This window comes from Eutrigla gurnardus (assembly GCF_963514095.1).
Source record: "Eutrigla gurnardus genome assembly, chromosome: 24".
NCBI lineage: Eukaryota > Metazoa > Chordata > Actinopteri > Perciformes > Triglidae > Eutrigla > Eutrigla gurnardus.
Genome location: NC_139935.1, coordinates 3,611,408 through 3,639,390, shown reverse-complemented (window position 1 = coordinate 3,639,390; position 27,983 = coordinate 3,611,408). Strand labels below are relative to the sequence as shown.

General features: G+C 45.3%; 1 protein-coding gene across 2 annotated transcripts; it reads right to left on the bottom strand.

The window, feature by feature from the left end:
• Positions 1-27: 27 nt before the first annotated feature.
• On the bottom strand, positions 28-27,369 carry LOC311009791 (sodium-driven chloride bicarbonate exchanger-like). Of its 2 annotated transcripts, none has more exons than XM_084004171.1 (26): positions 27,058-27,369; positions 25,899-25,928; positions 16,163-16,244; positions 13,979-14,122; positions 13,724-13,865; positions 13,402-13,562; positions 12,742-12,930; positions 10,694-10,782; positions 10,270-10,427; positions 10,037-10,124; positions 8,999-9,145; positions 8,446-8,546; positions 6,823-6,997; positions 6,147-6,280; positions 5,732-5,977; positions 4,742-4,847; positions 3,770-3,931; positions 3,305-3,418; positions 3,057-3,218; positions 2,707-2,958; positions 2,503-2,571; positions 2,234-2,407; positions 2,021-2,143; positions 1,827-1,891; positions 1,558-1,671; positions 28-776 (listed from the first exon to the last, which is right to left on the bottom strand). In XM_084004171.1, exons 1-26 carry the CDS (start codon positions 27,103-27,105, stop codon positions 707-709), a joined length of 3,345 nt encoding a protein of 1,114 aa, XP_083860297.1. In that variant the 5' UTR covers positions 27,106-27,369; the 3' UTR covers positions 28-706. The 2 variants fall into 2 exon arrangements, with proteins under 2 accessions (XP_083860297.1, XP_083860298.1); XM_084004172.1 differs by having other exon boundaries at positions 13,724-13,862.
• Between the last annotated feature and the right edge of the window lie 614 nt (positions 27,370-27,983).

Here is a 27,983-nt window from a genome sequence, read left to right as displayed (position 1 = left end):
AAGTGAATTTCCTAGATGTTTTTTGGGGGGAGGAGGGGGCATTTAATTGTAAAATAGCGATGGAGAAGTCACTAGAGTGATATGAGCCGTCACTGTCACAAAAACATTTAGATTTACAGAATATATAAAATGTCTATTCAATACTTTCAAAAAAATGACTAGATCCGCTATATATCGTCAATTCTTTCAGGTACCAGTGAAATCGATCAGAATTGGCAAACATCTACTTTTTAGGGTTTTCTATTGTCAATGGCGGCATTAAACACTGCACACAAAATCCACACCTCTGCAGTTCGCCGTGGCAGCTTTGTTAAAAGGACAACTCGCAACTGTCGTTGTTGGAAAAATATAAAAACATACAAAATACAAATAAAGTCGATTTTAAAAAGTGTTTAAAATGTTTACTTAATCGGCCCGGAGACACGGCGGTGTCGTCATAATTCTGGCTTCCTTCTGTTGCTGGTATCACCAAAACGTTGATATACACGGAAAACCAACACAGACGTGTCCTCGGTTTCCTCGAGTTAATACTGTTTCTAACAAATTCTTTGTTTTACACAACTTGCACACAGACTTGCATGACAAAAAACACAGTGTAGCACAGTACAAAGGTGGTTGAGTGTGGCACGGTATTGTTTTTTTAAAGTTTTTTTTTGTTTTTTTGATCTATTACTTGACAGCACAACGGCACCGCCAGTATGTGTCATCACAAACTTGTCTCCCTGTCCAAGCTCTTCTCATGCTTCCGGCGCTTGTGTCGCTTTTCGCCGCCAAAACTGCACGGAAAAAAAGTAAAATAAGCAAAATGCATCGGTTCATTCTGCGCAAGGAATTTCACAAATTCAAGACAGGATTCAAGATGCCTGATCGCACAGCATGCAAATATATCTCTCAAAACTTAAAGGGACAGTTCGCACAAATATCTAAAAAACATATTTCCCTCTTACCTGAAGTGCTACTTATCAATCAAAGCGCTCAGAAATCATAATCAAAATGTGTCCTTGAAGTAACATGCACACTCAGGCCATGCCATTAATCTGATTTATTTCCCTCATTAATCGAGTCAACATCTCCCATAGACCGAATCACAACTCACAGCACAGACCAACACCGTTTCCATGCAAGGATCAACAGTCATTAGCAGTGAACAGAAGACACGGGACCATACTCTCCATGCTGCCGGTGACTGGGAACGACTTACCTTTGGATATCAGCTTCTGAGAGGTTAGGAAGGGGAGCTTAGGGGTGGAATGGAATGAAAGAGGCAGGCAGGAGACACTGTGTTAGTCTACGCTGTGGGAAACCTGCGAGGGCAGAGCTGCTCTCAGATAAACCCTTTTTATCTAAACATACTTGGGCCTCAGTTTCCTGGAAAAATACAAAGTAAATGTTCCATAACATTGCAATAATAAACAGCTCTCTAACACACCATTTCCCCTTGAATTTCACTTCTTCTTTTTTTTACTCTGCAAAAATATATGGGAAGTCCTCATGCAGCATTTTGGTGTTTGGTCAGAGATCTGGATGTGTGAGAGTAGTGTGGATGAGGAGGCTAACCTTTTAGCGCTCGCTTCCTTCTTTGTGCTCTCGCCGGGGTTTACACTCTTCCACACATTCCCGAAAGATCCTTTAGACATCTCATCAGTGATGTTCACTGTGGCCGGGTCATTCCTTCAAAAATAAAAACACACACAGGAGGATGACAATTATAGTTTCACTTTGCCTGTGAAGTTCTCGCCTGAGAAGAATGCACACCCGAGGGTAAAGGCACTCTCATATCTTTGGAAGGATGCTTGAGCACCCGATTAAAGACCAGAAGGACTTACTTGTAGGGTCCCTCCAGTGGCACTTGTACAATGCCTTCCTCCTCCGCAATAATACTGTGTTCCTCCTGAAGAAAGAGACAAGAAAACATCTGTAACGCTGCTTCTGGAGAAACGAAAAATAGAGGACTTCCATGCAATCAGACTTCTTTCTGCAAACAGAGGAGTCGCCCCCTGGCTGTCGTCTATTACTGCACCTCTTCTGCTGCGTCCTCCAGCTTCTTCTTCTTCCACTCTGGCATCAGGTCATCCAGCCAACTCAGCTCCCTCTTGGTGAACATGAAGTCCAGCAGCTTACGGATGAACACCAGGGCCAACACCTGATGCAGCACAAACACACAGATATAAACTCATCACAGTGCTTTAAGCACACGAGGATACATGTATACGCACAAGTACACTCCGGTTACCATCATGGGGAAGACGATGGCAGCCTTGGAGGTCTTGATGACCCAGAGCAGGATCAGGCAGCTGAGCTGCACGATGGTAAAGAGGTGCACCTTCCTCAGCGGGACGTGGCGAAGGTAGATGAAGTCCGGCTGATGTTTGGCCGGCATGCAGAACAGCCTCAGACGGTCAAAGAACTGCACGGATACAAACATTCAAGAACTCATCCTGCATCTTTTCTCTGTCACTTAGTCTCATAAAATCCCAGCAGGCAGTTTTATTCCCAGCTCACCTGAATGCCTCTGAGTGAGGAAGCCCCCATGTAGAGAAACACTCCGTACAGCACAGGCATCGGGATAAACTGGAGACATGACAAAACATGAAATAACATCTACATCTGCAACCTATAAGCATGAAAGACAATTGAAAATTAAAGAGCAATCCTCTCTTTAAGTGTACGTGAATGGACACTATATTTTGGCATTCATCCCCTGACCTTTAGCACAGAGGTCATGAAGACGGAGCAGCCCATCAGGGTGAAGATCATGAGGCCGGTGAAGCGCTGCTCTCGGATGCCCAGGAACTTGGGCTGCTCTCCGGGGGCCGAGCACTCCGACTCCAGCTTCAGGCTGTTCACGTGGGAGATGGAGAGCACCGTGGCCGCCACGAACCACGGCAGGCCCATCACCGAGCACACGCCCAGCATCACCCCCACCACGAACAGGTCCAGGTGGTAGCCGCAGCCTTTCTGCAGGACAGGAGGACAGAAACCTCTTATTTTACTGCAGCAGGGTCTAGCAGTCTGCCCTGCAATGTCCTGGTTCTCCCTTGCGTCCCCGAAAATACCTTTAGCTTGTGCTCCTTCCTGTTGATGATGACGGCGGTGATCTGCTGGTCCATGAAGATGAGGATGGTGCAGAGCAGGGCAGGGAGGAAGGTGATGATGGTGGTCCACCAGGGGTTGGGCCCCACAGGGTTGATGAGCCAGCCGCGATCATCTCTGGTTGGCTGGGGAGAGGGTAAAGGAAATGAATCAATTGGCCACAATCAATTATAATGCAGTTGCTCCTGTAACATCTGCTTCACTGACTTACTTTGAACTTGCTGGGGACTTGTAGTTTAGGTGAGGGGATCCCCAAGGCGTAATCTACAAGAACCATAGTGAGGATGGTGATGAAGACAGCGAAGTCACTGATGATGGCCCGTACCTGGAGGGAACACACAGCCACACAAAGTCCATCTTACACTGAATAAAGACACAAGAAGAGTTCTGCTTCGTCTGAAATATTACGCTGTGGAATTAAACTTCCTGGGATCACATGTTTTATCTGATTTTGACAGCTAAACATTGTAGCCACATCCAGACTACAGTGTTGCATTCATCACCACAGGGTGGCGCTGTTGCACTACAGATGAATGTGGCAGCATCACGCCACATCAGCTCATGAGTGTCATCCCAATAACAAACAAAAAATGTATTAACAAATAAACCATCCAACAGATGGCAGCAGAATCTAGAATGAACACTTGAAGCCTATGGAGGACTGTTAGAGCGATACCTTGGTGGGGAAGTAGCGGCTCGTCTTGAACTCCTTGAGGAAGGCGGACATGAAGACGGTGGAGAAGAAGAGGACGACGCACCAGAAGAGGACGTCGGGGATGTAGGGGCCGTGGGGGCTGCAGGCGCTGCCCACAAACTCCCCGTGAAACATCTCGCACTCCTACTGGCACCAGAGGACACGGTGGTGATGGTGATGATGGTGATGATGATGGTGATAATAATCGGGATGGAGAAAATGAGGGCAGGAAGAGTAATTACAATGGCGGTGGAGATAATGACGATGATTGATGTCGGTGTCAGTGGTACATTCAGCTTTGATTTATTCAGTACTATTAATATTCAAAATAAATTATTTAAATATGCATAAGTCCCATTAAATAAAGGTGTATTTATATTTGCATTAACTTATATATATATATATATATATTGCCTCATTTATTTATTTCATATTAATTTATTTCACATTTAATGGCATTCCATAATAATTATTCTTTTTTTGCACTTCTTATGTATGTTATGTAGACAATCTTTCTCCATATGCGTGTGTGAATATAATGTAGTACATGATTCCCCCATTTGCATACGATCCCAATGGCCTCCCGTGCCTCTCAGCTATTTGCACACAAGCATGTGTAGGAGAAATGCCGCGTGGCGCCGCTGGCATGAATTATTTGTGTCAGCGGGAGAATCCACTCTTCACACTTCATCTCCATGCTCATTTTGCACGGCTAAATCCTGTGAAATCCTGCCCACATGTTCTTAATCCCCCGCCTAGACTTATGACGCCTCTCATCCAAGCAAAGTGTGGGAGACCTAACGTGGTGCCAGACGCTGTAAGAAATATCCCCAACTTTCGGAGATGTTTTTGTTTGTGTGTTAAATCGCAGGCTGGGTGTAAATCTGTGAGCTCCTCCTCCACTCATGTGACTCCTACTTCACTATATACTATAAAATGTCAAGGGTTCCTTACCTTGACCTCCAGCATGGTCCAGTTGACCTGAGAGGCCGTGATGTTTCTCTCCTCCCAGAACTGCAAAGTCTCGTTGCTAGGGTTACCGGGCTCCACACATGCACACCTATGGAGGATATGTTTTTATTTAGTTTTCTAAGGAGAACAAGGTGCATTTACTAATGGCAGAATAAATAAAGACACTTATTCATTTGTTTTCACAAACAGCTACATCTTACTGCACTTCTATAAAAAATTAGACCAATATATGCAGCTAGCAGATCATCCCTCAGCTGAAAATTATGATTTATGATCAGTTTTTGGAATTTCAGGACAAATATTTCATGTCATTTTCAAAATGGTGTCGGCTAAAAAGTGGGTATTTGTAGGTTGATAACAAATGTCCTGATGTTGAATCAGAAATGGAGGAAACATCTAGTCTCCTTCTCTCGTCCTATGTGGAGAAACCGGAGTCTCTCTAGTACACACAACAACCTCGCTGCCTGTTTATATTAATAATCAAGACAATAATGGGCGGAGTAATTGCAGTCCTCAGCATTCCTTTCTACATTACGCATCGCCTCCGACATTCAGCCACCAACGTGAAATGACTTATAAAACTACATGACAGCATCCCCTGCTGTCCACCACACCAGAATAGCAAACCACAGAAGGAGCTCTTGGCCTGACATAGCCACTCGCCGCCGGCTTATGTGGCGGGATGATGCACGACGCTCCTGACACACACTCAACATGGGATTATTCACCATAAAGCAAAACCCATTACAGAGGGGTTAAAATGGACAGTGTGTCTACTATACCACTGCTCCATCTGTCCCCAAAATACTTCAGTACATGTGGACAAATGTGCTAAATTCAGATCACAAGCTTTAAGAATGACTATAAAGAAAGAATCAATCCTACTTTCTTTTTATCCAACAGCCTAAAACTATAATGAACCAACAAACAAAACCAAAAAGCAACACTTGTGTGTTTCAAACGAGCACTTACGAGTACTGCGTGAGCTTCTGAAGGTCGTTGTTCTTGTTGATGGGGTAGTGCACCCCCAGGTGGAGCAGCTTCTCCAGAGCCTCATAGATGAAGATGATGCAGATCAGCGCGGCGAAAGCCTCCTCCGTGAAGCGCGTGATGTAACAGACAAGCGAGCTGGCGTCCGTGGCCACCAGCAGCAGACAGAAGAAGGCCGTCCACAGGCCGATACATGCCCTCAGGGAGAGGTAGGAGAGGCCATACTCCCTGAGAGAGACGGGACACACTCATGAGTGAAGGGTGAAGCAACACGATCCGGCACAACCACTCGAGCAGAAAGCACACACACACTCCCTCCATCCACAATGAAATACTCCACTGTAAAATCACAATTTGCACAGGTACAAACGTTGTACAGGAACAGAGAATAACCTACTTGCAGAACTTGAAGAGGATTTTCTCGAAGACGAGAACAGGCCCAGTGCTGCCCAGGATGGTGAGGGGCTGACCGGCAAAGATGGAGTAGGCTATTCCAGTCATGGAAGCCCCGAACAGGGACTCAATGGCACTCTGGGAACACAGGAAATAATGCAACTGCTCAACACTTCGAAGTGGATCTGAAACGGCATTTCAAGGCTTCCGTATGGCGACATTTTTCCTGAGTGAAACAGGATTTCTAGCTCTGATTGATTGATGATTTTAAAGTCTTGGACAAAGTCAAATTTTGACCTGGTGATGATCTATTGGATTTGAGACATTTCACTCTAAAAATACACTTAAAGTGATATTTAGAGTTGATCATCTGGGGACCATGAGTGCGTGTGCAACATTTCATAGCAAGCCATCTAATAGCTGCTGAGATATTTCAGTCTGGACCAAAGTGGTGAAACAACCTGAGCTTAATACTACATCAGTGGTTAATGGCAAAGCTATTTATGGAGATAAGTGGCGCAACATCAGAAATTCAAGGGAGCGTGCGTTCACTTCACTCAGTAATTGCCTCAACCATGTGTCACGAGAGCTTGTGTATGTACAGTAGATTTCCTTGACCTTAGTTGTTTCTAAACTGATTCAAATCCCCGGTCTCTAAACTTTTAGATGTTGCTTCTTACCACACGTCCCTCCGTGGCCTCACCCAGGAGTCCTCCGAAGGTGATGACCGGTGACATGCAGGCGCAGTAGAGGAAGAGGAAGGAAGCCAGACACTGCAGGCTGACGGCGTCTGTGTAGTCGGAAAGGTAGTGAGGAGCCTTTCGCTTGACATCCATGAAGAGCCCGCCAAATATCCTGCAGCAAAACAGGGATTTGGGTTAGAGCCACAGACGCCCCGCAATTACGTCGCGGCCGTATATACGTCTCTGACGGAAAACGTGCGGCGCTTTAGAGTGTCATCGATCGTCATCTATCTGCCTACTGTGTTTATATTAATGCAAGAGTGTGTGTACACATCTATCTTTGAATGGCTCTCAGCCACGGCGAGCAGGCTCTTCCGCTGCAGCGAGCCGGGACCACAGCGAACCAGTCGGAGGAGGTTGCTATGGCAACAGTGGGTGGGATGTTGTACTTATTTCAGTCTGAGGCAGCAAGGCCAGGTCCCAGGAGGTGATGGCGGTGGTGGTGGTGGTGATGGGGAGTTCAATGGCAGCACATCATTCACTCATCTGCTATTAATCCACCAACAGTTCAGCTCTGCGCTATCACTACCCAGCTGGAGTTCCCCTGCTGGACACTGGGTGATTTCTAGGTGATGACGGGACGTTTTTCTCATCTTTAATCCCTTCTCATCAAATCATGAAGGAGTAATGAATAGAAAAATTATAACTACAGGTGCATGCTGGGACCTCAGAGACTCCTTCCTTAAAGAGGACCTATTCTTCTTTTCTGGTTCATATAAGAGAATAACTTTACATGCTATAAGGTTCACTTTATTTTTCATCCTGGCTGTGCTGCAGCAGATATTCCCACCCTGCCCCTCCCTCACAAAAAGCCCACTCTGCTGTGATTGGTAAACCACTTTGTGTTTGTCAGAAAAAAACAGATAAGAGGATAAAATTAATTTGAGCCACTTGTTCCTCAGTTCCTATTCCTTTAAAAGTCCATACAAAAGGACATATATGTTTGTCTTCTCAGGGAGAATCCACACTCAGAGTCTGTGTTGGATAATTTGACCTTGTGAGAAATTGAGAGCGTAAATGTTTGCCGACCAGAAGTCATGTTTTCATCCAAAAGTAGAGTCATTTTGGAAATTAATGCACATAATCTGAAAAGTATCCAGTATGTTATGTTGAAATGGTTGGACCCGAACGCAGGAGACAAAAAGGTAAATGACAAAAAAAGGTTAATTTTCAACTAACAAAGAAAGTCTGAACTAAAGATCCCAAGAGAGCAAAAAAGAGGATAATTAAAACAGAGGATGAAAAACGTACAAAAATCAGGCACAAAAACAAAAAACGGCACAGGAAGGCTGGACGCAGGACCACGAGTAACCAGACGGGAACCAGGGTAGTGAAACACAATGAACCAACAGGGAGACAGGGGGAAACACACAGACTATATAGATAAGGAGGCAGGGAGCTCACGAGGCACAGGTGACACACATTAGGGCAACACAAGAGGGTGGGGGGGTCAAGACACCAGAAACGACAAGGAAGAACAAAACAGGAAGGAGACAAAAATACAAAATAAAACAGGAACACAACACTAAACACAAGAAGTACAAAACAGGGGAAACTTACCTCCCAGTGCGCTGGAGCTCAGGGCCGCCGTGCCCTCCATGGTCCTCCGACTCTCCCAGATCCGTCACGCCGTTGGGAACCGGGGGAATCTTCCGCTTTTCCTGTATCATTAAGATCCCTGTCAGTAGACTGTCTGTTACATGTTACAGTTATTCCAAGATACTATTAACCAAGCATAAATGCCGATTGATTGATCTCGTACACATGAATCCTGCCGTTTCTGATTGCTTCAGCGTGTAATTGCACAGCGGAATCATTAATTCAGTCATTAATTTACCGCATGAGCCTAATGACAAAGAGGAGCAGACAATCATCGGGAGCCGCTTTCTGTCGGGCAACAAAATTTCTCTTCAAAAGTAGACCAAAATAACTAATGGGGGGGGGGGGTAAAGCAATGTTTTGTGGAGGATTGAGAGCAGATCCCTGAGGAGGGGCATCAAAGCGGTGAGAACAACAAGATTAGAGAACGCAGATGCTTGAATATTTCTCAGCAGGCAGCGAGACGGTGAGGGGATTCACGGGAACGTTATTCACTTTTTTTGTTTGCTTTTACCTGAGAGGGCACGTTTTTGGGAGGCTCTATTCTGATGGAGGGGTCCCACTCTCCGGGGGGTAAGACGGTCACCTGATCCAGGAACTCGTCGATGCCTGCCACCAGGTCGTTCCTGTCTTTGGCCTTGTAAGCAACGTCGTGGAAAATCTGTGGAGCAGATCAATCGTAAATAGTCTGCTCGGCTTCTACGGAAGCCCTGAAAGTGACCTGATTTCAAGTCATAAACAACAGAGAAAACCATTTAGATCCCAGATACTTTTTCTGGGTAAACGTAGGTTTACAGAAAGTCTTACATCAGCACCATAAAATATTTATTCCCATCTCCATACAAAACCTGAAGACGGCAAAGTGGATGTTACACAGAATGTGACACAAATCGTAGCGATGGGTACAACTCATTGCCTTATAAGATGAACTCTATTTTAATACATTCCAGAGGTCTGCTGCCAACGGAAAAAAGGCCACATCTGGCTTTGATGATGTTCAGTAACATTAGCTCTTAGCGGCACTGTGGGAAATCCTGTCACTGTTTTCATGTCTGCTTGATCCCCGAAGGCTCCTGCTTTTTTTTATTTATTTATTTTACAAAAAGGTCAAAAGTTAGGTCAGTTACAGGTAAACGTAGGTCTCTCTACTCCGTAAGCCACCCTAATACCATGGGAAATATCTCCCGTGGATATTTAATAATAAAGGTTAATTTCACTCATCTGAATTTAGACTTTTCTTCATTTAATTCTGGTACCAGCAGGTGTAACTAATAGTGAACGCCTCCTGATGTTATTTATAATTCATGACAGTTTGACAGGGCTCCAAGAACTATTACTACATTCAGTAGAGCATGTTTTATTGAAGATTCTTAAAGCCTCCTCAGCTTTTATCCTTCCAGTCTCACGGTTCTCATTTATGTGATGCCTGTGTTTACATTGTTGTTTTGCTACTTTTACTTAAGAAAAAGACACACAGTATGTAATTACTCCACTCTATCTCGCTTTATTACAACCGAAATTGAACCTTGATAATGTTGTACTGAGGCCTCACCTCATCAGTCATCAGGGTAGCAATAGACCGGCCAATTTCATGATACTGTGGACCTTTTCCCAGAGGGCCAAGCAGGATGAAAAGAAACCTGTGAAACACAAAGAAAAGCAGGTTTGAGTAAACGTCAAATCCATTTCTACTCAAGCATTCAGGGGGATTATCGGCTTATGCATCCAGACATGATACAGATGAGAGAAAGAGAGACAAGGCTTTTCCAGCAGTTGGCGTTTGACCTGGTGGTGATGGGAACCTCAGCCAGGCCATTGAGGAGCACAGCGGGGGCCAGGCGGACGAAGGCCACCACGGGGCGGTCTAGGAACTCCAGCTCCCCTACCAGGACGTTAGATGCCTCGGCACCAGGGGGGATCTTCTTCATGAAGTGGAGGTCAATCTGTGGGACGGGAAGAAACCGAAACAGCACCACATCTTGAGACGAAAGTGGTTAAATAATCTAGAATCCAAATCCGCCTCTGATGGTCCGCACAGCAAAAGAAAGCAAGCTTTTACTCCGGGTTAAATTCCAGCCAGTTTCCCAGGGCAAGGTGAACATTTCACACGTAACCCAAGCTCGGTTAAATATACAGCAGTAGTTACGTGTCCAGCTATCAGTGGCCGTGGGTAAACAACGGGACCAGCGGTGGGTCGGGTCTCGCTCACCTTGCTGAAGTCCACGGCGCTGTTTTCCCGGCTGACGTCCTGTTTGCCCTCATTGTTAGCCGGCTGGGACTGAGGTGAGACCGTTTGGCCTGTCGGGGCAGAGCGGGAAACCAACGTCATGTCAATGTTAGGCTCGGCCTATCACAACACCACTTTCCCACACAAAGACAAAAGGACTCCAGTGAGTGACTAGAGGGTTACAGTTACATTCTCTGGAAAATAAGATACAATAATCCCTTTTGTTGGAGGTGCTGTACCTCCAATGATGAAAAGGTTCAGCCCTCGTGACAAAAGATAATATTGTACCTTGTTGCAGAGCGTGCCCGGTGACTTAGTTTAATATTAATATGATGAGTGCTCAGTGGGGCAGTGGGCATAGCGCTTTTAGCTCCATCTCTCCAAATCAACTGCAGTAAAGTGAACGAGGTACAATCTTTAACTTCCATCGACTGTGTTGACATTTGCTCATTTAAAAGTTTTTTTTTTTCAGATGCAGATTGAAAGTCAAAGATTGCTCCTTTTGATTTTAAATCACAAGCCATTTTTTTCAGCCAACTTAAGGTGCTGTCTTGCAGAGAGTTAGATGAGAAGATTGATATCACACTCATCGTTGTCGGTTCAACGTGAAGCTACAGTAAAATCAGCAGCCGGTTAGCTTAGCTAATGCTAGCTGTTGCCCCCTGTTTCCAGTCTTTATGCTAAGCTAACTTGCGAGGCTAGCTGTAGCTTCATATTTAATGTACAGACATTGTCTCATGTAACACAAAATTTTGTAATATTCCTTTACAGAAGGGAGTATTGGGAGAGAAAATCGATACCACTCTCAAAATGAAGTTGGTTAGCTTAGCTTAGCATAAATACTCCAGAGCATATCCTAATTTATCAAAGTCCAAATAGTAGATTTTACACTTACCTTGTTATACATATCAAACAAACTAGATATAACGTGTTAATAAATGTAGGTGGTTCTTTCTGCCTGTTTCCAGTCTTTATGCTAAGCTAAGTTAATCAGCTTCATGTTTACTGGTAAGTGGTGGTATTAGTGGTGGTATACCTAACTTTCTGCAAGAAGTGTTTTCCCCAAAATGTTGAAATATTAATTTGAATAACAATCCAAAACACAACAAAATGAAGAATATATTTCATGTGATGCATAACAGCATGAATTCAAAGAGACGAGCTCCCACTATTTGTCATTAGTCACTGTTAAGGATGTGGAACATGAGTCACAAATCTCCTGTGGTTTCTTCTCATTAAACACATTGTGGACTTTGACAGGAAGTGGAGAGCATTATCATGCCGTGTGTCTGCATAAACAATTCTGCTGAATCACTACCAGTTAGATTTGAGCTTTTTTGTTTTGTTTTTATTGCCTCACTTTTAAAAATACATCAGCTCAAGTCACGACTGCGAGTTGAAGAGGTTTTCTCTCTTTCTGCCAGCACTTTTCTAACCTCTCACACGATGATGCTCTCCACTTTGATGTGTGCTCTTCTATTACTACATATCTCTAGGCTTTTTTTAGTGTTTAGCATCAGCCGTTGCCTGTGCAGATTTCCTGCTCTGTGTCTTCATGTGCGATGGGAAAGTAGCCCTGGGCGACTGCCTGAAGGACACTAAGGCGCTTGGTGTTGGCATGGCCAAAGGCCAAAGTGTCTGGGGTCATGTGGCCACGGCCGCCGGAGGAGCTCAAAGGTGATGGAGGGACGGAAAGACACGACGTGCAACACACACACCGTGGCCACGCCACGCAGGAAAAGGCCTCTCTGGGCGGAGGCTTCCTGGGGACCTCGGGCAAACACTCTACAGGTTGATAACAGAAGCCGTTTACTGGTTAAGTGGATGACACACACATGCATGCAACACACAGCGAGACGAGAACAAACACAAAAACATGGAGAAACACAAACGAGAGGAGATATCAAACAGCAGTAAGTCACAGATGGACACATGCAAAAGGATCACAACATTATAGATACAAAACATACTGTATATATATATAATATGTACATATGTGTGGACTGCAGATTGTGTGCACATTTGCTCACCATTCTTGTCCATGGAATGAGGCTCAGACTGCTTCTTGCCGATATCAGCGAAGGAGCGTACAATCGGTATGCGGTTGGCCAGTTTCTTGTGGTTTTGGTGGTGGTGCTGTTTGAGCAGGGCCTCGCGGATCCTCTTCCTGGCATCCTGACCCACAGGGCCCGACAACTCGTGCTGATCCAGAACCATGTCTGATAAGTCAACGAAAACACATGAATGCAGCTTTTCCCACATTATATATTTTAAATCACACGATTCCCCCGTTCCTGATGGCGTGTGTCCCCGCTACGCTACGCTAAGCTGATTATTCCGACAAAAAGCGACCTGCTGCCGCCGATTTAATCGCACCAAACCAGGTTAAGTTCATGTGGCACAGTTTTTCCTACAATCAGATAAACACTCTATAGCTGCCCTCAAAAACTAAAACATGTTACAGTGTCGGCCTTGTTGACCCAGCCTTGGCCCTGCTGCACACAAATTTGGAGAAAGTAGTCGACAACATGAGGCAAGTTATCTGTGTGTTGTCTGCATAATAATGTTAAAATATACTTTTCCACAACCGGGAATGGAGTTCTGCAGAGCCTCACATCATTTTTGTTTGATTTGAGATTTGAGTTTTAACCACTGCGCTTTACACAAGACCACATGACGCGTTTCGGCACCTGCAATCTCCTCCAACGAGTTGGCCCTCATGTCCAGCATCACGGTGCCGTTCATGATGCAGCTGCGGAGCTCGAAAAGACTGTGTAGAGACAGCGTGGCTACGTAGGGTTTACTCCACCGCTCACCACCGTCCTCAACATCCTCCTCAAACTTCAGCCACCTGAAAACATTAAAAACACGACTCTGTAAATGCATGAAGACGTGATATTTGTGCTGTAAGCTGTAAAGCGTGCAGTCAGACACAAACAGGATCAAACTCTCAGAGGAAAAAACGCCACAGCTGGCGAGACCAAGCCCATGTGGCCGACGGCAGCGGTGTACCTGGCTGTCTCTTTCCATTCGGCGTCCTCGCCCTCCCTGAGGCAGATTTCGTCTAGCTCGGTGAACAGGGCGTGGGGGATGTGCTCCTCGTCGCCATCCTCTGTCCCCAACAGGAACTGCACCCTCTGGGCTGGCGTGTCTGCTGCAGAAAGGGACCGAGGACGAGTGGAGATAAGAGATAGAGGAGGAGGAAACATGCAACGGGTACGATTTTGATGTGCATTGGTGAGACTGGGTTGGAGTTTGAACACCTACTGTGTGACGGGGATTCTCTTCCATCGTCAGCGGTAGAGTCCCTCTCCTTGGACCTCTTCCTGTGTCTGTGTCCGTGGTGGCGGTGGCGCCGGTGCGACCTCCTGCCCAGGGGAACGTGAACCCCGATGTAGAGAGTGCGGTGACCTGGATGCAACACGAAACGTTAGAATTACTATTATAATAACAAGAAAAGTCATCTCTGAAGAAATGAGCATACTGTGTTATACCACAGTACCGCCCACGCCTCGTCTGTACCCCAAAATACCCAGCATGCCATAGTCAGAGTAGAACCACTTAACAAATAAACTGCTGTCTCCTGTGCCTTTTATAAAGAGCTCCACTCCTTTGATCCTGAAATCAATTTCGATATTGGATGACTTTTACAGCTAGGGAGATTTAAATCTTAAATCGATATTGTACAATGTGATTACAAGGGGCCTTTTTTCCTCTGCTGTGTGTGCGTGCGTGAGTGTGCACGTCCACGGGGTCAGCGTGAAGATAATGCGAGCCGACTTCCTCCCCCTGTATCGCAGTCCAGCTGCCCGGCCGCTGCCGCTCGCTTCCCGCCGGCCCTCGGCTCAGGCGACACTATTGGACAGCCTGTTCTCCTGCAGCATATGAGGCGCCACAGTGTCCAGCATCATATGACCACGAGGGCAACTCCATGCTGGAGAGTTACCAAATGACATCCAACAGAGGATAGTAATAGTGCTTCCCCATTTCATCTTTTACCATGAAGAAAGCACAATGACAGATAACTAAGATATCACTGTTAATAACTGTTATATTTATGGAGGTTCAAACATAAATGAGCTTATCCTGTTTATTATTGTCAGACTTGCTGTTTCATTACGTCTGAGGGTAAAACATCCCACAGGAATGCCTTAAATTTGCACTTGGAGCCACGACTAATCACATTACACTCATCAGATTCAGGCAACAAACAAGCATAACATGAATCACATCCAGTGGGAGCACGGTGACATCACGGCGTACTTTCCACCAATAGGAATCCAGCACAGAGGTTAAGTGAGGTGTCTCCGAGAACAGAACGGACGACTAACCGTACGTCAAAATCTATCTGCGGTTTGAGACTGGATTTCGCTTTGTCAGCATCGAAGTATTCACCCGGAGCTAACCGCTGTTAGCATTGTGTAAATTATGTATGACAGAAGCGGGAGAAAGACATGAAGCAGATTTCAGGATGAAATGCACATCCCAGCAGTCAGGAACAACAAGGAATGTGAGGAAAATATGAGTCTTTAAAGTTTATGAGTGGAGACTCATGAGTAGAAGACATAAATAGCTCGCCTCCTCCGGGGCCTGAACTACCGCTGATGTCACACAATGTCTTTTTCTTCCTTCAGTCGAGGCTGGGGTTCATGCAGCGGTGTGTGACGCGCTGCGTTGTGGTGTTTCATCTCCTTAAGTCTTTGTGTGTGTATTCATGCGCTGCTTCACAGGGTCACAGAATACAGCTGCCCTGATTGGCTGTGGGGATGTGCGTCGTCTTCACACTGGCTCTGGGTAACGCAGCTCTGACGTCGCAGCACAATCGCTGTTCTAAATGCGTTCTCACAGATGCAGTTGCCGGGCTATGCCTTCTCCTTCTTGAATGGGTTATAAAGCCAAATTGACTGCCATGGTGCCCACACAAAATATCTCTCTGTGAAGGATCTCAGTCGCCCAGGTCACGGTGATCCTTGAAAGCTTTGTCCAAGGCAACTGGACTCACTTTACAATACTAATATGTTGATCTCTGGAAAGTGGTTATGATAAAAACTACTCTGACCAATGCTGTTAAAGGTGCTAAATTTGTGATCCCAGGAGGTTTTTTGCTTCTTTCTTCTTTATTTTTTGAGAAGGCAGATACACTTATGCTTCATCGGTAAGAAAAAATATAGAAGGTCACTGACTCATCCTTTAAACCCCCATAAACATAAATGTGAGAGAGTATGAGAATGAGGAAGGAGCTGAGTGTTGTGGTGTCAGCATTACCACAGCATCAGACAGAGCTACTCATTACAGCCACCATCATCCGAGGACGAGGGTCCTTGAGATGAAAGCACCGTCTCACCGGCAGAGTCACAAGCGCATCGTCACCTTCGCCGTTGCCCGGCAACACAAATACAGTGGATCCCGACGGGGGGGAAGCAAATGTTAATGACGACTTATGGGCGTTACCTTCTAGCTCTTCCTTCTCAAAGTTGGTGTTGAGCATGGAGCGTGTGCCCCCGCGGTCCACCACCGCCTCCTCATCAGCTCTCTGGAGGAGACACACACAGACAAGACCAGGATGAACACTCACACATTTAGTTCATCTTAATGCTAGCTGTTACGTAACAGCCCCCCCCCCCCTCAACCCGCTGGGAAGAAAGGTCATGTCATGATGCAATGCAAACTTCCACTTGACTGTAACCGGGGCAACGAAAGGCACAAAAAAAGAAAAATATACACACACTCATCTGCTGAGTGCCAGATTACACCGCTTTTGAGTCATGGTTTTAGCGAGAACGCATCATCGTGCGTAAGCTTTAAATCGTGTAAATGTTCCACCACCCACAACGCTGGCAAGACGCGCTGCCCGGGAAGTGGAGCAGCAGATGCTGGATGCGTGGAGCGGAGGGGAACAAGGAACCGATGCTAATGGATGCAACATAGCGCTTTTCTGGTTACTCCACGCTAAAAATAGCTCTGACCTTGAAAAATGAAAAAAAAAAGGGAGGCTTACTCCGCTTTTTAAATATTTAATGAAAACGCTGGATTGTTATTCAGTGTGTGTCACTCGGGTGGAAACTCACACACCATCCAGTCCTGGACACATCACACAGAAATACTGCTGCAGATACTCAACGGCATAGAGGTTTGAAATGTTTGTAGCAACATGTCTTGTGCAATTAAATAAAGGAATAATGAAGGAAAAGATGATGACATCATGGCTCTCGACGTCCTCCATGATTTCGCTGCAGGTCCTGTCCTACATTAGATCCTCTGTGTTGTACATTGTCTGGGTTGCTTTGTTCTTTGCACAATAGCCACTGATGTTACCCTGCTGGTGTCTAGTTACCTCTCACCTGCTGTATCTCGCTTACCCGTCATTCCCTCTCTGACCTATTACCAACAACCGAGTTTTTTGTACTTGTATGAAAAAAGATCCACACTCAAGTAAGATTATGAGATTATTGTAAGAGAGAGTCTGCCTGAGCCAAGCTGCAGGGGTCTAGAGCTCGTCATTTACTTTAATGTAAAAAATCAATGTTTTAATGCACCGGGTACAACTCGATTTACATTTTGTTAAGAAGCAAATACATTTTTATTGCGTCACAGAAAAGACAATAAAATAATCTTAAATAAGATGATCAGGAATCATAAGATCTCCCTATAAAAATAAAGGATAAATGCATTTAAAATATGTATTTTTTTTAAATCAGACACAGAAATTAATCCCAGATCAATTTACTGTGAGCGTTTTTTTATTGCGATCCACAATTAAATCTTATCCCATCCCATTCATTTGTGTATAATCACCTGAAACTAAGAACAAACCCTTCGTATATCTACCTCTTCAACACAGTAAGGTTAACGCTACAACACGTAGAACACAGGAGTCATACGGTACGCTGCATTGTGACACGCTAGAAGTGGCCGATGCTGGCCATCAATCTCTGATCCTGGGAGATTAAGCAAGAACGCTCTCCCACACATGGACGACCACGTGAGGAACGAGCCCAAGCATCAAAAGGAGCATGTGGACAGATGCTGAGAGCTGGGCTTACTGTATGCAGGCGCATAAAACACACTCCCATGGACATGCAGGCACACACGCACGGGCCCAATTCATTAACAAGTCCCTGTAGACGGACTTCCCTAGATTCCCTCCTGGCAGATGGTTAACGGTAATCTGAAATACTTCTTTTTGTAATGTGTTAATTTTGTCAATGCCCGTGCCTACGCATTCCAATTCATCCCCATCTAATCCTCCACAGACTAAGACCGACCACTGCACACCATCTACTGCGAGTCACAAACATAATCAGCACTCCAGACAGACGAGTAATATCCCAATGTCACTAAATGGAGAGATCACACGCTTTAATTAAAGTTAGGGCTGCCCGATAAAGATGGGGCGATATAGGATTAGAACTTTAGTGCAAAATAATAGGATTTTTTCATAAGAATGTGCTTGTTATTATCAGTTTAGACGACGTGATTGTGTTATATCTTCATAAAGAGGCTTTCTAAAAGGACTCTGGTGCACAGAAACACTGCTGATTTTGTCCACAAGCACCAAAGTCAGCAAAGTGAAAGTTCCTCGAGTACCTTTAACTAATACTTTTCACCTTTTTTCACCCTTGTGGCAATGACGGCAGCAAAGAAATTAGATTTTCTGTTAAGCCTGGGAGAGGAGCAGTAGGGGGGGGATGAAGGGTGCTGCAGGTCCCCAGGGAAACTCCCTCGGTCTCAGTCTCACACTGTGTCTCCTCGACCTATGAGAACCGCACAAATCTTAATACAGCTAGCGTGCAGTTCAAAGGCCCTGCATGAGAATCACCTGATTGAAAGAGGATTAAGTTGTTCCATTATATTGAATCAGACCAACCGTGTGTAACACGCGGACTGTATAGAAGAAGTGGACGTAAAGTGCTGCTAAAATAATCCTGAAATGGTGTCATTACATAATCTTCCACTACAGTCTGCCACTTTTTTTCACAGCTGGAGTCAAGAAATGTAAAAAAAAACAGCCGCCTCACTGTTGGTCCAAAATAGAAACCAGCACAAAACACAAACCACCGACACATTTCACATAATGAACACTAAGAAAAGTAGCATTTTGGAAACCTAAAGGTCAGGTTTGAGGTCGCTGCATCTCCTGACAGAACATCAATTTCAGCCTATATGTACATTTTTCAGGGTGTCTTTATTCAAACAGATCTATACTTTTAACAGATATCTAATGAATACAGTTAAGCACAATAAATGTATAAATGTATTCTTGTACCAGAACAGAGCTCTCTTTAAAACAACCCACTGTAGGCCGACTATCTCCTCTGGATCAGAGACAAACTGTATGCTCGTGCTGCTGCCATTAAAGCACTGGATGCCTCTTAACACAGTGCCATTTGATTTATCACTCAAGACAGCGATTCACCGCTGTGAGTCACATGTAAAGGCCTGCGGTCGTGGCTGACATCACTGCGTTTTAATTTATAAGGTCATAGTATCCAAATGAACTGCTGAATAAATGTACGTTTTATTCCCTTCGTATGTTATGTTACTATTGTAAAATATATAGTGATCTCAATGGGACTTCCTGAATAAATATAGCTTAAAAAATAAATAATAAATTAAATGTTCATATCGCCCCATGCCTAGTCCCAATCAAAGCGTGGCCACTATGACAGATGAGCTAGAATCTCCGGCCTGCAGGTGCCTGCTACTATTTATAGATGGTTCCTCCACCTCATGGTGCTGACCCCAGACCAACCGAGACAGCCGCATATCTGCTCACCAATCTAGGGTGGGATTAATCTGCCAGCCTTTATGGCGGGATAAAACCTCATCTCTGACCATGGGATCAGTGATGGAGGGCCCTGCGTGGAGGAGAGAATTAAATCAGCCGTTTCTCCGTCGGTGATGAAGGCTTCGGGGGGGGGAACGGGAGCAGGGAGCACGTGACCGGCACTCCAGGGGAGTCGGGACGGGAGAGGTGGAGGAGGGTAGACATGTGACCGGCCTGATGAACACACACGCTAACATAACACAACATGGATGCATACGTGGTATCTCTTCATTGTCAGCTTGTTTTAATCTTTCCTTTAATGGCTATTGATTTGTTCCTGTGCAGCTCTGCACGTTATGTCTGCAGCACGCACGAAGCAGGCTGCACATGTACTGTACACACATCATGCATAGGGCATGTGATGGGAAGGAGCAGTGTGGATGAATGCGCTCCGAACGGGATAGAGGAGCATAAAGGCTTCAGGCCCGGACACGAACCGAGGACCGGAGGAGGTTCTAACGTCACGCTGTGATCAGAGCGCATGTGTGTGTGTTCATGTGTGTGTGAGCGTGTGTGTGTGTTCATGTGTGTGTGTTCATGTGTGTGTGAGCGTGTGTGTGGCGATGGTGAAGTGGAGCGTCACGACCTTGAAAGGCTTGACATTGGATTTCATCCGATTTTGATTCAATGCACAGTCCGTCGATGCGTGCAGCACAGCTCCAACGTCAATATCCTGGGCTGACATGGATATACTTACAGTGTATGGGGTTCTGGTTTTATTTATGTAAAGATTCCTTATGGAAAGAAACTCCCGGGGATTATTGATGCATGTATTGGATATCTGGTACGACCAGTGGCTAATAATAGGGAGTGTTAGCAAACTTTAGATGCTGCACCATGACATTAATGTTGATTATATCGTTCTTGCTACTGTTAAACTTGGGTTTTTGGGAGGGAGGGGCTGCAGCACAGCCTGATGGGAAAATCAAGTGTTTTTGAGTATTAAAGCATTTAAACATGTTCTAGTAGCAACGTGGAATCCAAGTATGAACCAGAAAAGTAGAATAATAGGTCCTCTTTAAAGCAGCAGATCCTAGAGACTCTTGGGAAAACTCAGTGTGCCAGTTATTAATTGTGTCCTAATTCAGCGGCTCAGACTGCGAAGGCCCAACTGACGGTCTGGTCTACGGAGGATTTTGTCCCGCCCCTAAACTGCATCACCTCACAACCAGCTGTGGCTGACAAAAAAAGAGCATAAAATAAGTACCTGACAATATATTATATCATTTATTTTATATAATGATGGAGGTGACGCTTCATGAGAGCCTTGGGGCTTGAAACTTTCTCTATTGACTTTTAATCAGACACAAGCAATCCATCTCCATGTTCCCTTGATGTGTGCACAACAAAACCTGACCCATAAAACCATAATGGGTGTCCCAGGCAACAATCAATGGTTTTATAGTGAATCATCATAGAAGGGACCGTCACATTCTATACAAGGGAGGCCTTTCTCCACCACCTGTCAACACCTGAATCCACTCGTCAGGCTGCTACATGTGCGGTCCGCATCCCAACCACTCTTCCTAATGACTTTCATGCCTGACATTGTTCAACGGTGCCTCAGGCAGATCGAGTGATTGACCCGAAAAGGCCCAACAAAGCTAGCGTGTCCTCGGGAGCACCAGGTAGCCGCCGCCCCGGCTTTTGTAAACACAACAGGTGACCGCCGGCGAGCGGGAAAAACTATTGTGGGAAAGCTAGAAGAACAATTTGTCCTTTTTTACACATACACCCACTAATAATCCTACAAACTGCAGTTACAGCTACTGAATATTCATTGCTTTGTTTTTGACCTGACTCATCTCACAGTCACGTCTCTACATCTCCTCCACAATGTGCTCCAGTTTCCTCCTGACTCCAGACATTCACCTTCAACTATCACGAAGCGACACAGCCCGGAGCTGCTGTCATGACAGTCAATGGGAGACCAACTTGAATGTATGGATGCAGCAGTTGTTGCAGGGATTTAATGACCATCAACAACATTTTCATTTAAAGCAGCACTTCACTAATTGTACTCACAGTTCCCTTTATTCATCATACCCAAAATAAAACATTTTTTCTGTGATTTAATAGCAATAAACAGATGAAAAGGATGCTGAAAAATGGTGATTTGTAAAAAAGTCTTAAGTCATGCTTTGTTAGGTCTGTCTGCAAGACAACAAGCAAACAACTTTTACAATGCTTCTGATTGGAGTCTGGATTAATGGGTGCTAAGCTACGCTAACGTTGTAGCTTCTCCATCAACACTCCAAATAAGGTCATCTCGACATAAATACAGCGGCGCCCGTGTCAGATTTCTACCAGCGTTTGGGAACGGAAAGACGTAATGGAAAAAAAATGATGTCACAAAATGCGACACGAGCTCTGAGCCAATGATGCTATCTTTCTTATGTCAGGATGTGTCTTCAAGTGTCGACACCGGATTTGAACTATATTCCACTTTCTTGGCGAGAATAAATCACCGACCTATTGATTCTCACAAGCTCCTTTCCAGGAAATCTGTGTACATTATTAAATCGCTCTCCGTGAGGCAGATATGTGACCTCATTTCTATGTTCTGCAGGGATCTCTCCTGAGACTTTCACAACAGCAGGGATGAAGAATGTTTCCATTACGACGCCTTGAGATCTAGACCAGAAGGTGTGCTCTAAAAATCACATCACATGTACACACGGTCTCCAGAAAATAGCCAAGCAGGTGGCATTTCACGTAAAAAATCCATAAGCCTGGCTTCAAATTTAAATCTGTCTATTTACCTTCAATCTGCTTTAGTTGACTTTCCACATGTGATCCTATAGCCTGTAGCTAGCTAAGAGAGGCGATGGATTATCAGCTGCTGTACAAGCCCTGTGATTGGCCGTCAGCTTCTGTTGTCATGTTTTTCATCCCTACAGATGGCCATGGTTACCGTGGCAATTGCAGCAGGAGCTGCATCGGCAGCATCACAGGGAAGAATATGCTAAGTGCACTGGGAACGCCATCATCGGACATGGGGAGATGAAACGTCATCACTGCCCTTCAAAATCAGCAAAGAAGGGGGATTTTTAATTAGTGGGCAGGAAAACTTTCTGCATTTCCTAAAGGCACAAAAAAGAGCACAAAGAATGGAGGTGCTCACACACACAAACAAATTGTTTTTGTTTGCCTGTTTCCTGCTCAGAGATCAGCAGGGTCACTACAGCGGGTATAAGCTCCTCTCTCGCCCCAGAACGGCACTCCCATCTGTCAGCCAACCTTCCCCGGGACCTTCCGCATGCACATCAGCACAACTGCCCATCTCTGCAGCAGAGGAGGCGAGCCTTTCAGCTACACATGCAAATAACATTACGCAGGTAGTTGAAACAGTACAACCGCTTATTTTAGCTTATATCACAACAATGCATCCAAATCAGGCTACAACTTGGGTGGTTGGCAAAGTCAATGACCCTCTTACAGCTTGAATGCTTTGAATGCAAAATCAGAGTTACCTACCGGGTAAATAAATCCTTTATTGGGGTCCACTGCGAGCATGGTGCGCCTCCTACAAGGTTGGGGCAGGATGCCCGCTAACTCCCCTTGTTTTTGCAGCAAAGGTAAGACGAGAGGCTACGGCTCAGGGCCCGGAGCCCCGCTCTGGACTCAAGAGTGTGCGTTCGTGAGATGTGTGTGAAAGTCAGGGAGGGAAGCGAATTGAAGTCAGCTCGGGCTGTCAGTCGGACCCTCCCCTCAGCTGCTCTCCTCGGCCGCTCGTCCCATGCTGAAACACGGCAGCAACCTCACCCACGAAAGCCCGGCGAACGCGACAGAAAAACAAAAGCTCAGCACAAGCTCCGGCTGCCTCAGCCTCCGACAGCTTTCATCAAATGTTTCTGACAAGCGTCCATCCGCCAATCCCCCCAGAGAGATTAGCGCTCTGACATCACTGACGCTGTGCCGTGCACAGTTCTGCTCTGCTGAGCCTTCAAGCTCTGCATCCGTTACCTAAGAGGAGTCTTAGGTCGCGGGGAGTCAAACGACACCATCCTGTACGAGGGGTGCACCTGACGGTCGCCGTGCGCCTCACGCAGAAGAAGCGGCGAGCAGGGGAGCGTTGCAGTCTTACCTCTATACAGGGCGTGCATCTTTAAGTGTCTGCACAACCCACCTGAGGAGAAGACGCTGCTCTCCGACTGGAGCGCACCGTCAGCGAAACTGTGATCTAGCACGGCGTGCTAGAAACAGATCAGAGCACCTACTTCTGCTGCTGAGACGACTGTCAAATCACAATAATACCATCATCTTTGTTGTTTTACGTCGAGTGATATTTCTAACCAGCAAAGATATGAAGATGTGATATTCACAGGGGAAGTTTGGACAGAAAAATCCCACTTTAATACACAATCTAATTTTCTTTGTATCTATCATCATCATGCCATCTGTCTCATGTTCCAGGTCCAGCTCTAGGTGCTCCCTTCACCTCCCCCCCCCCCCACTCACACTGCTATAATTAACCATGGAAAGGCTCCTAGCTGCGGTGGAAGGGCTTCCTGCCTGCACAGTTGGATCACCAAGTCAAATAGACATTTCGCACTGATCCAAGAACACCACGCTCAAGAGAACAGACTTCCTCCGTCAGCTCTCAGTGATCTCCTCCGACCCGGCCAATCAGCCAGCCCCGAACTGGACAGCCTGGCCCAGAGCCAGCTGTTATGTCAGGGTTGTAATGAGGACCGCGACACTCGGGTCCAAGTCCAATTCAGAACCAGGAACGCTCAAGTTCAAGTCAAGACCAGCTAACTCTAAAGTTAAAGTACATGAGCAAGAGGGTACTTTGTCAGGGCAGCTGTCAAAAAAAAAAAAAGTGGAACTTGTGCAGGTTAGCTTCAGCCCTGTGCATCACTTTTTAGTGTCCCCTGTTTTTGTCTATTTGCGTGTGTTTTCTTGCATTTCATAGCTGTGCTAATCACCTGCTGGCTGAAGCTCCATATTCAGCTACAGAAGAGCGGTTTCTTCTGATCCAGCACTCGGAAGGAAAGTGATTAAGCGTATTTCCCTGAATGCTGAACAGCTTCTTAATAGCCAGAGCAGTGAAACGGTCTGAGCTGGTGTTTCACCGAGCCTTTTTCTGGAGGAAGTCATCAGAGAGCTTGCAAATTAGTCCGCAAACTATTACATTTAATGTAGTTTAAAACATTTGTTTCATTATAAAATTGCTACACTGTAAGAAAAATATATTCTGGCAGAAAATTACAGACATTTCAGTTAAACCTAAAACCAAAAATTCTGTAGATTTATCAAAAGATTAGTACTGAGCTCATATATTCTATTCTCTAAGTTTCCAATAGAATGTCAATAATCTAACAAGCCCTGTTACTGTCATAAGGAAAACAAGGGTTAACACTAGTGATCAATCAACAAAAGGTGGGAAATATCGTGCAACATTTGGGAAAGTAGGAGCGGAGTATTCACAGTTTGTCCACTGGCAGACACTTTGTGCTCAGTCTTGTCCTCAGTCTGGCTCACGGCCCACAGTTGCATAAGCAATATTTTCTCCAAACGGATGACATGCGTGCATCAAAACTCCGACCGGCTCGACCGTCTGCTTACTCTCACATCCTGCGAGCTCTTCAAAGCAACACTTAATTTCCCATTATCGGTTAGTATTTGTTTACCCAGCGTGGCCTCGACCTCGCGTGGCTGCCAGATGCATAGTGACACATGTGACAATTGGGAATCTAAAAATACACAGCATCTGCCAAACAAGCTGGCTCGCGAAAGATGTACGTCGAATACAGCTGTGCAATATTAATGTAGAACACAGATGAGATGTGATCACAGAATAAATCTGCCTTAACTTTTTAAACATTTAATTACATCTTTATCGGTGGAAGAAGTATTTAGATTCTTTACTTCAATGTATTGTACAATTTGCATTGTGGCCATCAGAGAGAATGCAAGTGTAAGGCACTTCAATATTGGCTTCACTTTTCACAAGCCAGAAAGGTTTGGTGACTTAAAACAACATATTATCACCTTGTTAAGTTAATATACACCTTACCATTACACATCCAGGAGTTAGAAAGCAATATTCATCTGGAGTTATGTTTGTGCCACCCAATGTCACTCCAATATTATCTATTTATCACCTTCACTTCTTAAAATTCAGTCAAAATGACAGTCAGTAAATTCCTTATGACCTCACCTTTTTTTACTTTTCTTGCCTTGCCCTTTAAACATCTAAGTTTATTGTTTTTACGATTGATTTTTGTATTCTCATGACTCAAAAACGACTCTTTAACAAGTACATTAAACTGAGTTATTGTTATTACCACACAAATCAATGACATTCAGGGTTTTTTTTCATGCCAGGTGAAGAGAATAAGCAGATGCACTCACCACGTCTTTATTTTCTTGGGAATTCTGTTCCTGCAAGTCAAAGAAACATGAAGAAATAAGTGAGTGGAACAAAGGAAAGGATGCTACTGATGCTCGACACGTGGCGTTCAGGTACCGTCCAACATGCTGGAAATCAAACCTACTGTCATGCTTGACCTTGGGAATCACAACAGGAGTGTCTCTTCGCTGAACGTCCCTGGAATTGTCACCGTGCTACCACCTCACATACCCATACACTTCCTGGTGAAACCATGACGACGCTCGCTGCGTAGGCAGGCGGGGAAGCAATGAGTTATCACAGGGAAGCAGCCACACACCGCATTGAGACTGCAGCAGGGGGGATTCAGGCCAGCCATCCCCACATCAACATCAGGCTTCACTGTACGCTCCGGAAAAAACTAAGTCCTCGGAAAACGTCCACAAATAGAACAAACTGGGACCGTATTGATTTACAGTGGTGAGCACAAAGCAATATTCATCTCTCACTGGAGGGGGGGGGGGGGATCTTTCTCTCTCTTCCTTCTCAGGAGAGTCTCACCTGAATGCTAATGAGGAGGGACTGAACACAGCCCCTTCAGGTGGCTCAACGTGTTACGTTTGAGGTATGCTGGTTTGAAACGACGCCAGCGGGGCCCAAGGGGGGTCCTCTGACCCGAAGGGACACAGAGTCGACCCCCCTTTTGTTCCCTGTGTACTTGGGCAGCAACTCTCCATCTCTGTGGGTCAACGGATTTCAAGAGAATCGAATCCAATCATCTATTTCTGTTGTGCATATGTTATGTCATGAATAAATTGGAATAATCCAGTGAAGCGAAATAGGCTATGGAAAGAACTGATGAGGATCACTATAAAGCAACAGCTTCATAGCAGGTTCCATTAAAAACTGGGGTAAACCATATGATTTGTCTGAAACGCAACACATTAAAAGGAGCCTTATGGTACAAATGCATAACTGTGGCTGCTGTGTACACCAACCTGCTGTACAGTGCATCACAAATGCCTCACACTGAATCGTTTGCCTAAATATGAAAGGGTCCAATTTTGCAAATTTTGTGGTGCGCAACATCCACATTCGCCACGATACACCGGTTAAAACATGTCGATGAGCACGCGTCATCCCGTCACATGAAAATGGAAGAGAAACACAACAATAGCGTACCGTGGGTAAGAGCGGCTCCATTTGAGCTCCTTGATCCGTGATGTCCATCTTTCCTCCTCCTTGGCTTCACAATAGGCGAGTCGTGATGCGCTGCTCCGCTGCTGCTGGTTGAAGACGGCGTGTGTGTGTGTGTGTGTGTGTGTGTGTGTGTTTTCCTTTTTTTCCCCTCTCTCGCCCCCCTTTTCTCACATTTACCGGCCGGGTTTTCTCAAATGGAGGTAGCGCAGCATTCCCGTCCTGCCCTACATAATTTACGCATGAAGGAGGGAGGCAGTGCTTCCTATTTCAACCGTGGACGCGGCGGCGAGGAGGCGCGCGGAGACGCGGAGCCGCTGTGCGCGCATTCATCCAGGAATGCAAAATAATATATATATTATTGTAGTATGACAAATATATTGTTAGTTATTTCTATACAGTAGCGCCCTGACTCTCCTTTGTGGCTTTATTTTAAACAATAGATCTGTAGGATCTCTTTGTTGCATGACATGGCAGCAGCAATAAAAGCCATTTCTTAATGTGTGGATTTTCCTCGACCAACAAATAGATCCCTTTAATTAAAACGGCTTGAATCATTATCATCACCACAGTCTGCAATGTCGCATGATTTAATACCGAAACACCAGCCATGCCGTCGTTGTGTCGGGCTGCAGAGCACGCGACGGTGCACCGGCATCAGCATCCATATTACACAAGGACGCATGGTTGGTACGCTGGCGCCCTCCTGTGGTGGGACGCGAGAAACGTCGGTGAGCGCATGGGCATAACAGAGGACTGCCATGAGGATTGTAATGAGGTTACTAGACGAATGCAGGCTTTTAATAATAAAACGTGGATTCGTGTGTATGATTAGCTGTAAGTCAGGGTGACAAATAGTCCCTGGCAGGCCTAACTGTGATTTTACCAACTGGACTTTTATTAGATGGGTT

Bases quoted from the DNA above. Each gene is read 5' to 3' on its own strand.
- LOC311009791 (XM_084004171.1), bottom strand. From the start codon at position 27,105: ATGGACATCACGGATCAAGGAGCTCAAATGGAGCCGCTCTTACCCACG. The intron at 3,419-3,769 runs GTATCGCTCTAA...TGTTCCCTCCAG, and splicing joins GCCGCTACTTCCCCACCAAG to GTACGGGCCATCATCAGTGA. The intron at 777-1,557 runs GTTAGCCTCCTC...TTTTCCGTGCAG, and splicing joins AAGGAAGCGAGCGCTAAAAG to TTTTGGCGGCGAAAAGCGAC.